Genomic DNA, 12,092 nt, shown 5'->3' with positions numbered 1-12,092 from the left:
GTGTCTGTGAGGAGGAGAACTGCATGTACATAACATTGAGAAGTAGACAGAGAACAGGACAGACAGAGACACAGGAAGAAACAACAGAGAGAGAAAGAGAGGAGCATACCTGGCTTGTAAGAGATTCCTGGTGGGAAGAGAAAGCCCTGCTGGGCTGCGGCAGCAGCTGCCAGGGTTCGTTGGTCGTGTGGAAAAATGGGGATCATGAGCGGAGGCATGTGACCCTGGACCTGCTGAACAGATAGAGAAGCGGAGATCAGAGAGAGGCCTAGCTGAGCTGCAGACACAGACAGCATCACACTGAGGCAGGCAGGCAGGGGGAGAGGAGAGGAGAGGGGAGCACAGAGCAGATCACAGCCTGGCCTAACACGTCCTGACAGGGGGCTCTGCGGCTCTGACGGCCCTCGTGTGCTCACACAATACCTGGCCCGGCCGCGTCTGTTCCTAATCCCCCCAACACTATTTCACAACGGAACATCAAAGGACCCAGCCGCACGCGCATTGTCCCCCCCCCCCCCCCAGAGGGTATGACACGTGAGAGGCAAAGGACGGGAGGTTACAGATGTATTTGAGCACCTGTAGAGGTCTGTATGGTGTGTGTACGGTGTATGTAGGTGTGTGTACGGTGAGTGGGATGACTGATGGTGACAGATACAGACTGGTATGTGAATAGATCAACACAATGTCCTTAGGCTGTTCGCTGTAGTGTCGGTGGTGTGGTGAGATGAGATGTCGAACCATAACTGTCACGTTCCTGACCTGTTTTCTCTTGTTTTGTATGTGTTTATTGGTCAGGGCGTGAGTTTTGGGTGGGCAGTCTATGTTTTCTGTTTCTATGTTGGTTTTGGGTTGCCTGGTATGGCTCTCAATCAGAGGCAGGTGTTTGACGTTTCCTCTGATTGAGAGTCATATTAAGGTAGGTTGTTCTCACTGTTTGTTTGTGGGTGGTTGTCTCCTGTGTCTGTAGGTATGTTCGTGCCACACGGGACTGTAGCGTTGGTTTGTAGTCTGTACCTGTTTCGTGCGTTCTTCGTTTATATGTAAGTTCACATGTTTTAGGTCAGTCTACGTTCGTTTGTTGTTTTGTAATTATCAAGTGTTCTTCGTGTGTTTAGTTTCGTTTTGTAAATAAATCATTATGTCATCCTACCTCGCTGCAAATTGGTCTTCCGATCCCTCTCTCCTCTCCTCGTCCGAGGAGGAGGAGGAATTAGAGTTCCGTTACAGAACCACCCACCAAATTACCAGGATCAAGCAGCGGGGAAAAGGGCAGCGACAGCAACCGCAGAGATCCCAGGATTCATGGACATGGGAGGAGATCCTGGACGGCAAAGGACCCTGGGCTCAGCCAGGGGAATATCGCCGTCCCAAGACGGAGCTGGAGGCAGCGAAGGCAGAGAGGCGCTGGTATGAGGAGGCAGCGCGGCGACGCGGTTGGGAGCCCGAGAGTCAGACCCAAAAATGTCTTGGGGGGGGGCACACGAGGAGTGTGGCAAAGCCGGGTAGGATACCTGAGCCAACTCCCCGTGCTTACCGTGGAGTGAGAGGGCGTCGTACTGGTCAGACACCGTGTTATGCGGTAAAGCGCACGGTGTCCCCAGTACGCGTGCTTAGCCCAGTGCGGGCTATTCCACCTTGCCGCACTGGTAGGGCTAGGTTGGGCATCGAGCCGGATGTCATGAAGCCGGCCCAACGCATCTGGCCACCAGTGCGTCTCCTCGGGCCGGCATACATGGCACCAGCCTTACAGATGGTGTCCCCGGTTCGCCAGCATAGCCCAGTGCGGGCTATTCCACCTCGCCGCACTGGCAGGGCTACGGGCACCATTCAACCTGGTAGGGTTGGGCAGGCTCGGTGCTCAAGAGCACGTGTCCTCCTTCACGGTCCGGTATACCCGGTGCCACCTCCAAGTACCAGTCCACCGGTGGCAGCCCCCCGCACCAGGCTGTCTCTCCGGGTTCTCTCTCCAGCTGCTCCCACCTGTCCAGCGCTGTCAGAGCTTTCCTCCTCTCCAGCGCAGCCAGTGCCTATACCACGCACCAGGCTGTCTCTCCGTCTCCTCCCTACAGGTCTGCCAGTCTGCCCAGAACTGCCCGTCTGTCCTGAGCTGTCAGAGCTGCCCGTCTGTCCCGAGCGGTCAGAGCTGGCTGTCTGCCCAGCGGCGCCTGAACTGCCCGTCTGCCCAACGCCGCATGAACTGCCCGTCTGGACTGAGCCTGCAGAGCCGTCGTCCAGCCAGGACCAGCCAGAGCCGTCCAGCCAGGATCAGCCAGAGCCGTCCAGCCAGGACCAGCCAGAGCCGTCCAGCCAGGACCAGCCAGAGCCGTCCAGCCAGGACCAGCCAGAGCCGTCCAGCCAGGACCTGCCAGAGCCGTCCAGCCAGGACCTGCCAGAGCCGTCCAGCCAGGACCTGCCAGAGCCGTCCAGCCAGGACCTGCCAGAGCCGTCCAGCCAGGACCTGCCAGAGTCCCTCAGCCAGGACCTGCCAGAGTCCCTCAGCCAGGACCTGCCAGAGTCCCTCAGCCAGGACCTGCCAGAGTCCCTCAGCCAGGACCTGCCAGAGTCCCTCAGCCAGGACCTGCCAGAGTCCCTCAGCCCGGTGCTGCCCCTTATCCCGGTGCTGCCCCTTATCCCGGTGCTGCCCCTTATCCCGGTGCTGGCCCTTATCCCGGTGCTGCCCCTTCATTTAGGTGGGTTTAGTTGGAGGGTGGTCATTGGGAGGGGGATACAGAAGCGGGGAGTGACTATGGTGGTGTGGGGACAGCGTCCGGAGCCTGAGCCACCACCGTGGTCAGATGCCCACCCAGACCCTCCCCTAGACTTTGTGCTGGTGCGCCCGGCGTTCGCACCTTAAGGGGGGGGTTATGTCACGTTCCTGACCTGTTTTCTCTTGTTTTGTATGTGTTTATTGGTCAGGGCGTGAGTTTTGGGTGGGCAGTCTATGTTTTCTGTTTCTATGTTGGTTTTGGGTTGCCTGGTATGGCTCTCAATCAGAGGCAGGTGTTTGACGTTTCCTCTGATTGAGAGTCATATTAAGGTAGGTTGTTCTCACTGTTTGTTTGTGGGTGGTTGTCTCCTGTGTCTGTAGGTATGTTCGTGCCACACGGGACTGTAGCGTTGGTTTGTAGTCTGTACCTGTTTCGTGCGTTCTTCGTTTATATGTAAGTTCACATGTTTTAGGTCAGTCTACGTTCGTTTGTTGTTTTGTAATTATCAAGTGTTCTTCGTGTGTTTAGTTTCGTTTTGTAAATAAATCATTATGTCATCCTACCTCGCTGCAAATTGGTCTTCCGATCCCTCTCTCCTCTCCTCGTCCGAGGAGGAGGAGGAATTAGAGTTCCGTTACAATAACACTGTAGTGTCGGTGGTGTGGTGAGATGTTGAACCATAACACTGTAGTGTCGGTGGTGTGGTGAGATGAGATGTCGAACCATAACACTGTGGTGTCGGTGGTGAGATGAGATGTTGAACCATAACACTGTAGTGTCGGTGGTGAGATGAGATGTCGAACCATAACACTGTAGTGTCGGTGGTGTGGTGAGATGTTGAACCATAACACTGTAGTGTCGGTGGTGAGGTGAGATGTTGAACCATAACACTGTAGTGTCGGTGGTGTGGTGAGATGAGATGTCGAACCATAACACTGTAGTGTCGGTGATGTGGTGAGATGTTGAACCATAACACTGTAGTGTCGGTGGTGTGGTGAGATGTTGAACCATAACACTGTAGTGTCGGTGGTGTGGTGAGATGAGATGTTGAACCATAACACTGTAGTGTCGGAGGTGTGGTGAGATGAGATGTCGAACCGTAACACTGTAGTGTCGGTGGTGTGGTGAGATGTCGAACCATAACACTGTAGTGTCGGTGGTGTGGTGAGATGTCGAACCGTAACACTGTAGTGTCGGTGGTGTGGTGAGATGAGATGTCGAACCATAACACTGTAGTGTCGGTGGTGTGGTGAGATGTTGAACCATAACACTGTAGTGTCGGTGGTGTGGTGAGATGAGATGTTGAACCATAACACTGTAGTGTCGGTGGTGTGGTGAGATGAGATGTCGAACCATAACACTGTAGTGTCGGTGGTGTGGTGAGATGAGATGTCGAACCGTAACACTGTAGTGTCGGTGGTGTGGTGAGATGTCGAACCATAACACTGTAGTGTCGGTGGTGTGGTGAGATGAGATGTCGAACCATAACACTGTAGTGTCGGTGGTGAGGTGAGATGTTGAACCATAACACTGTAGTGTCGGTGGTGAGGTGAGATGTTGAACCATAACACTGTAGTGTCGGTGGTGAGATGAGATGTTGAACCATAACACTGTAGTGTCGGTGGTGAGGTGAGATGTTGAACCATAACACTGTAGTGTCGGTGGTGAGGTGAGATGTTGAATCATAACACTGTAGTGTCGGTGGTGAGGTGAGATGTTGAACCATAACACTGTAGTGTCGGTGGTGAGATGAGATGTTGAACCATAACACTGTAGTGTCGGTGGTGTGGTGAGATGAGATGTCGAACCATAACACTGTAGTGTCGGTGGTGAGATGAGATGTCGAACCATAACACTGTAGTGTCGGTGGTGAGGTGAGATGTTGAACCATAACACTGTAGTGTCGGTGATGAGATGAGATGTTGAACCATAACACTGTAGTGTCGGTGGTGAGGTGAGATGTTGAACCATAACACTGTAGTGTCGGTGGTGAGGTGAGATGTTGAATCATAACACTGTAGTGTCGGTGGTGAGATGAGATGTTGAACCATAACACTGTAGTGTCGGTGGTGAGGTGAGATGTTGAACCATAACACTGTAGTGTCGGTGGTGTGGTGAGATGTTGAATCATAACACTGTAGTGTCGGTGGTGAGGTGAGATGTTGAACCATAACACTGTAGTGTCGGTGATGTGGTGAGATGTTGAACCATAACACTGTAGTGTCGGTGGTGTGGTGAGATGTTGAACCATAACACTGTAGTGTCGGTGGTGTGGTGAGATGAGATGTCGAACCATAACACTGTAGTGTCGGTGATGTGGTGAGATGTTGAACCATAACACTGTAGTGTCGGTGGTGTGGTGAGATGTTGAACCATAACACTGTAGTGTCGGTGGTGTGGTGAGATGAGATGTTGAACCATAACACTGTAGTGTCGGAGGTGTGGTGAGATGAGATGTCGAACCGTAACACTGTAGTTTCGGTGGTGTGGTGAGATGTCGAACCATAACACTGTAGTGTCGGTGGTGTGGTGAGATGTCGAACCGTAACACTGTAGTGTCGGTGGTGTGGTGAGATGAGATGTCGAACCATAACACTGTAGTGTCGGTGGTGTGGTGAGATGTTGAACCATAACACTGTAGTGTCGGTGGTGTGGTGAGATGAGATGTTGAACCATAACACTGTAGTGTCGGTGGTGTGGTGAGATGAGATGTCGAACCATAACACTGTAGTGTCGGTGGTGTGGTGAGATGAGATGTCGAACCGTAACACTGTAGTGTCGGTGGTGTGGTGAGATGTCGAACCATAACACTGTAGTGTCGGTGGTGTGGTGAGATGAGATGTCGAACCATAACACTGTAGTGTCGGTGGTGAGGTGAGATGTTGAACCATAACACTGTAGTGTCGGTGGTGAGGTGAGATGTTGAACCATAACACTGTAGTGTCGGTGGTGAGATGAGATGTTGAACCATAACACTGTAGTGTCGGTGGTGAGGTGAGATGTTGAACCATAACACTGTAGTGTCGGTGGTGAGGTGAGATGTTGAATCATAACACTGTAGTGTCGGTGGTGAGGTGAGATGTTGAACCATAACACTGTAGTGTCGGTGGTGAGATGAGATGTTGAACCATAACACTGTAGTGTCGGTGGTGTGGTGAGATGAGATGTCGAACCATAACACTGTAGTGTCGGTGGTGAGATGAGATGTCGAACCATAACACTGTAGTGTCGGTGGTGAGGTGAGATGTTGAACCATAACACTGTAGTGTCGGTGATGAGATGAGATGTTGAACCATAACACTGTAGTGTCGGTGGTGAGGTGAGATGTTGAACCATAACACTGTAGTGTCGGTGGTGAGGTGAGATGTTGAATCATAACACTGTAGTGTCGGTGGTGAGATGAGATGTTGAACCATAACACTGTAGTGTCGGTGGTGAGGTGAGATGTTGAACCATAACACTGTAGTGTCGGTGGTGTGGTGAGATGTTGAATCATAACACTGTAGTGTCGGTGGTGAGGTGAGATGTTGAACCATAACACTGTAGTGTCGGTGATGTGGTGAGATGTTGAACCATAACACTGTAGTGTCGGTGGTGAGATGAGATGTCGAACCATAACACTGTGGTGTCGGTGATGTGGTGAGATGTTGAACCATAACACTGTAGTGTCGGTGATGTGGTGAGATGTTGAACCATAACACTGTAGTGTCGGTGGTGAGGTGAGATGTTGAACCATAACACTGTAGTGTCGGTGGTGAGATGAGATGTTGAACCATAACACTGTAGTGTCGGTGGTGAGATGAGATGTTGAACCATAACACTGTAGTGTCGGTGGTGAGGTGAGATGTTGAACCATAACACTGTAGTGTCGGTGGTGAGGTGAGATGTTGAACCATAACACTGTAGTGTCGGTGGTGTGGTGAGATGTTGAACCATAACACTGTAGTGTCGGTGGTGAGATGAGATGTCGAACCATAACACTGTAGTGTCGGTGGTGTGGTGAGATGTTGAACCATAACACTGTAGTGTCGGTGGTGAGATGAGATGTCGAACCATAACACTGTAGTGTCGGTGGTGAGATGAGATGTTGAACCATAACACTGTAGTGTCGGTGGTGAGATGAGATGTCGAACCATAACACTGTAGTGTCGGTGGTGTGGTGAGATGTTGAACCATAACACTGTAGTGTCGGTGGTGTGGTGAGATGTTGATCCATAACACTGTAGTGTCGGTGGTGAGATGAGATGTCGAACCATAACACTGTAGTGTCGGTGGTGTGGTGAGATGTTGAACCATAACACTGTAGTGTCGGTGGTGTGGTGAGATGTTGAACCATAACACTGTAGTGTCGGTGGTGTGGTGAGATGTTGAACCATAACACTGTAGTGTCGGTGGTGAGATGAGATGTCGAACCATAACACTGTAGTGTCGGTGGTGTGGTGAGATGTTGAACCATAACACTGTAGTGTCGGTGGTGAGGTGAGATGTTGAACCATAACACTGTAGTGTCGGTGGTGTGGTGAGATGAGATGTTGAACCATAACACTGTAGTGTCGGTGGTGAGATGAGATGTTGAACCATAACACTGTAGTGTCGGTGGTGAGATGAGATGTCGAACCGTAACACTGTAGTGTCGGTGGTGTGGTGAGATGAGATGTCGAACCGTAACACTGTAGTGTCGGTGGTGTGGTGAGGTGAGATGTTGAACCATAACACTGTAGTGTCGGTGGTGAGGTGAGATGTTGAACCATAACACTGTGGTGTCGGTGGTGAGGTGAGATGTTGAACCATAACACTGTAGTGTCGGTGGTGAGGTGAGATGTTGAACCATAACACTGTAGTGTCGGTGGTGTGGTGAGATGAGATGTCGAACCGTAACACTGTAGTGTCGGTGGTGTGGTGAGATGAGATGTCGAACCATAACACTGTAGTGTCGGTGGTGAGGTGAGATGTTGAACCATAACACTGTAGTGTCGGTGGTGAGGTGAGATGTTGAACCATAACACTGTAGTGTCGGTGATGTGGTGAGATGTTGAATCATAACACTGTAGTGTCGGTGGTGAGATGAGATGTTGAACCATAACACTGTAGTGTCGGTGGTGTGGTGAGATGTTGAACCATAACACTGTAGTGTCGGTGGTGTGGTGAGATGAGATGTTGAATCATAACACTGTAGTGTCGGTGGTGTGGTGAGATGTTGAACCATAACACTGTAGTGTCGGTGGTGTGGTGAGATGAGATGTTGAACCATAACACTGTAGTGTCGGTGGTGTGGTGAGATGTTGAACCATAACACTGTAGTGTCGGTGGTGAGGTGAGATGTTGAACCATAACACTGTAGTGTCGGTGGTGAGGTGAGATGTTGAACCATAACACTGTAGTGTCGGTGATGTGGTGAGATGTTGAATCATAACACTGTAGTGTCGGTGATGTGGTGAGATGAGATGTTGAACCATAACACTGTAGTGTCGGTGGTGTGGTGTGGTGAGATGTTGAACCATAACACTGTAGTGTCGGTGGTGTGGTGAGATGTTGAACCATAACACTGTAGTGTCGGTGGTGAGGTGAGATGTTGAACCATAACACTGTAGTGTCGGTGGTGTGGTGAGATGAGATGTTGAACCATAACACTGTAGTGTCGGTGGTGTGGTGAGATGAGATGTTGAACCATAACACTGTAGTGTCGGTGGTGTGGTGAGATGTTGAACCATAACACTGTAGTGTCGGTGGTGTGGTGAGATGTTGAACCATAACACTGTAGTGTCGGTGGTGAGGTGAGATGTTGAACCATAACACTGTAGTGTCGGTGGTGAGATGAGATGTTGAACCATAACACTGTAGTGTCGGTGGTGTGGTGAGATGTTGAACCATAACACTGTAGTGTCGGTGGTGTGGTGAGATGTTGAACCATAACACTGTAGTGTCGGTGGTGAGGTGAGATGTTGAACCATAACACTGTAGTGTCGGTGGTGTGGTGAGATGTTGAACCATAACACTGTAGTGTCGGTGGTGAGGTGAGATGTTGAACCATAACACTGTAGTGTCGGTGGTGTGGTGAGATGAGATGTCGAACCATAACACTGTAGTGTCGGTGGTGTGGTGAGATGAGATGTCGAACCATAACACTGTAGTGTCGGTGGTGTGGTGAAATGTCGAACCATAACACTGTAGTGTCGGTGGTGAGGTGAGATGTTGAACCATAACACTGTAGTGTCGGTGGTGTGGTGAGATGTTGAACCATAACACTGTAGTGTCGGTGGTGAGGTGAGATGTTGAATCATAACACTGTAGTGTCGGTGGTGAGATGAGATGTCGAACCATAACACTGTAGTGTCGGTGGTGAGATGAGATGTTGAACCATAACACTGTAGTGTCGGTGGTGAGGTGAGATGTTGAACCATAACACTGTAGTGTCGGTGGTGAGATGAGATGTTGAACCATAACACTGTAGTGTCGGTGGTGTGGTGAGATGTTGAACCATAACACTGTAGTGTCGGTGGTGAGGTGAGATGTTGAACCATAACACTGTAGTGTCGGTGGTGAGATGAGATGTTGAACCATAACACTGTAGTGTCGGTGGTGAGGTGAGATGTTGAACCATAACACTGTAGTGTCGGTGGTGTGGTGAGATGTTGAACCATAACACTGTAGTGTCGGTGGTGAGATGAGATGTTGAACCATAACACTGTAGTGTCGGTGGTGAGGTGAGATGTTGAACCATAACACTGTAGTGTCGGTGGTGAGATGAGATGTTGAACCATAACACTGTAGTGTCGGTGGTGTGGTGAGATGTTGAACCATAACACTGTAGTGTCGGTGGTGAGATGAGATGTTGAACCATAACACTGTAGTGTCGGTGGTGAGATGAGATGTTGAACCATAACACTGTAGTGTCGGTGGTGAGGTGAGATGTTGAACCATAACACTGTAGTGTCGGTGGTGAGATGAGATGTTGAACCATAACACTGTAGTGTCGGTGGTGTGGTGAGATGTTGAACCATAACACTGTAGTGTCGGTGGTGAGATGAGATGTTGAACCATAACACTGTGGTGTCGGTGGTGAGATGAGATGTTGAACCATAACACTGTAGTGTCGGTGGTGAGATGAGATGTTGAACCATAACACTGTAGTGTCGGTGGTGTGGTGAGATGTTGAACCATAACACTGTAGTGTCGGTGGTGAGATGAGATGTTGAACCATAACACTGTAGTGTCGGTGGTGAGATGAGATGTTGAACCATAACACTGTAGTGTCGGTGGTGTGGTGATGTTGAACCATAACACTGTAGTGTCGGTGGTGTGGTGAGATGTTGAACCATAACACTGTAGTGTCGGTGGTGAGATGAGATGTTGAACCATAACACTGTAGTGTCGGTGGTGTGGTGAGATGTTGAACCATAACACTGTAGTGTCGGTGGTGAGATGAGATGTTGAACCATAACACTGTAGTGTCGGTGGGTGGTGAGATGAGATGTTGAACCATAACACTGTAGTGTCGGTGGTGTGGTGAGATGAGATGTCGAACCATAACACTGTGGTGTCGGTGGTGAGATGAGATGTCGAACCATAACACTGTGGTGTCGGTGGTGTGGTGAGATGGGAGGTTGAACCATAACGCTTCATAGGGACATGTACAAACAAACAGGGACACCCTCACACAAACAACCTGCCGCCCTGACTGACAGGGAAGATGAGCTCAGACATACAGCCTCTATCTCATACTTTTGGAGGATCATTGATACAGACGATAAAAGCCCAGGCGATCCGGTAATTTACAGCAACGGCTTTCAGCCGCTGTCTGTTTGTGATATTTCATCTTAACGTCCAGAGCCATGCCCTGCCCCCCACATATCCTACACTGCTCCTCAAACTGTCTAAACTGTTTCAGTCTGACATTATTAACCTTCACTGTCCATGCTGAAGCTGACTGTCCTGTTCTGACTCTCTACGGCAAGAGGATAAATATGTGCTCTAACTGCGTGTGTAAGTCTGTTTGTGTGTGTAAGTGTTTTTGTGTGTGTGTGTGAGTGTGTGTGTGTGTGTGTGTGTGTGAGTGTGTGTGTGTGTGTGTGTGTGTGTGTGTGTGTGTGTGTGTTTTTGTGTGTGCGCGCGTGTGTGTGTGTGCGCGCGTGTGTGTGTGTGTGTGTGTGTGTGTGTGTGTGTGTGTGTGTGTGTGTGTGTGTGTGTGTGTGTGTGTGTGTGTGTGTGTGTGTGTGTGTGTGTGTGTGTGTGTGTGTGTGTGTGTGTGTGTGTGTGTGTGTGTGTGTTGTTAATGTCTCTTAGAGGCAGTGTAGTGTGTGGGGGGGCTTCAGAATGAGACAAATGCTGAGAGCTGAAGCAGAGCCCAATCTGACTGTGATCCTCTGCTTCCTGCCTGCCGGTGATAGGGAGCAGCCAGGCTGTGTTGGGCCTGTGAGGGTTAATCTAGCACCGGGCCAGCCCACCTCAGGGGAACCCGCCTGGAAAACGGGTTAATAAAGGTCAGCCCCCAAAATAAACACTTTACAGAATGTTTCTCCATTCATCCCTCTTTAAAATCAACTTGCAATAAAACGGGTCTGGGTGCAATTACTCCCGCAGCATTGGGGCATGAAATCAACCTGCTTTGAGCAACGACTTTTCCCCCACGTTCTAGCTGAGGTCTGCTTATGATCTCTGTCTGCTCCCCCTGTGTGCCCTGATCTGGTGCAGCAGGGCCCGTTCCCCACCGCTTTATATCCCCAGGACCACTCTATCGATCTGGCCAGAGGTGCAGAGGTACACTGAAAACTAAATAAATAACACTTTCTGTCTATGTAGCTTTTCAACAAAGTGCAAGTACAGAAAGTACATTAGAAAAGGAATGGAGAAGCATGTCATTTCCATTTTTCTTTCCTATAATCTGAAAAGTATTTCCGTAAAATGTGCTGCGTCTGGAGAAAAGTCAATGACCTGGGAGACTGGTGGAAACGACCTTAAATAAAATGTATTTTTCATTGGGATTGGTGTTCCAGGTTTCCAGGCAGACAGGATGAAAGATGGCTCATGGCCCGCATGTATAGAACATATGAAAAAACGCAATAATTAATGTCCCAACATGAGTTAGAGCCAGCAACAGGTGAAGGGGTACACTGGGGAACAGGGCCTGCCTTGTGTTGGAGTGTTCGTTCTATAAAACCAGATGAAGTATTTTTCTGAATGTACTGCACTCACGGTGCAGAGAAAGACTCTCTGAAGCAGACTCTCTCCCTCCCTCTCTCTCCCTCAGTACTGAGTGTGTTAGTCTACCCTCAGGAAGGCTATTAAGGTCAGTCACATACATAATTGCAATTAACCTTACTCGCAATAAACTAACAAAACGAATCAGGCTAAAGCCAGGGTGTTACACTGAAACTGCTGCTCCAA

At 49.7% G+C, this 12,092-nt stretch overlaps 1 protein-coding gene across 18 annotated transcripts in view; it reads right to left on the bottom strand.

Moving 5' to 3' along the window:
• sox6 (SRY-box transcription factor 6) overlaps positions 1-12,092 on the bottom strand; it is a 235,787-nt gene that overhangs the window by 64,285 nt on the left and 159,410 nt on the right. For all 18 annotated transcript variants that reach the window (XM_071380895.1, XM_071380892.1, XM_071380897.1 and 15 more), the window contains one exon: positions 110-230. In XM_071380895.1, coding sequence (XP_071236996.1) covers positions 110-230 — 121 coding nt within the window. The remainder of the gene's footprint in view (positions 1-109; positions 231-12,092) is intronic.

This window comes from Salvelinus alpinus, chromosome 33 (genome assembly GCF_045679555.1).
Source record: "Salvelinus alpinus chromosome 33, SLU_Salpinus.1, whole genome shotgun sequence".
Classification (NCBI taxonomy): domain Eukaryota; kingdom Metazoa; phylum Chordata; class Actinopteri; order Salmoniformes; family Salmonidae; genus Salvelinus; species Salvelinus alpinus.
This window is presented reverse-complemented; position numbering and strand designations above follow the sequence as displayed.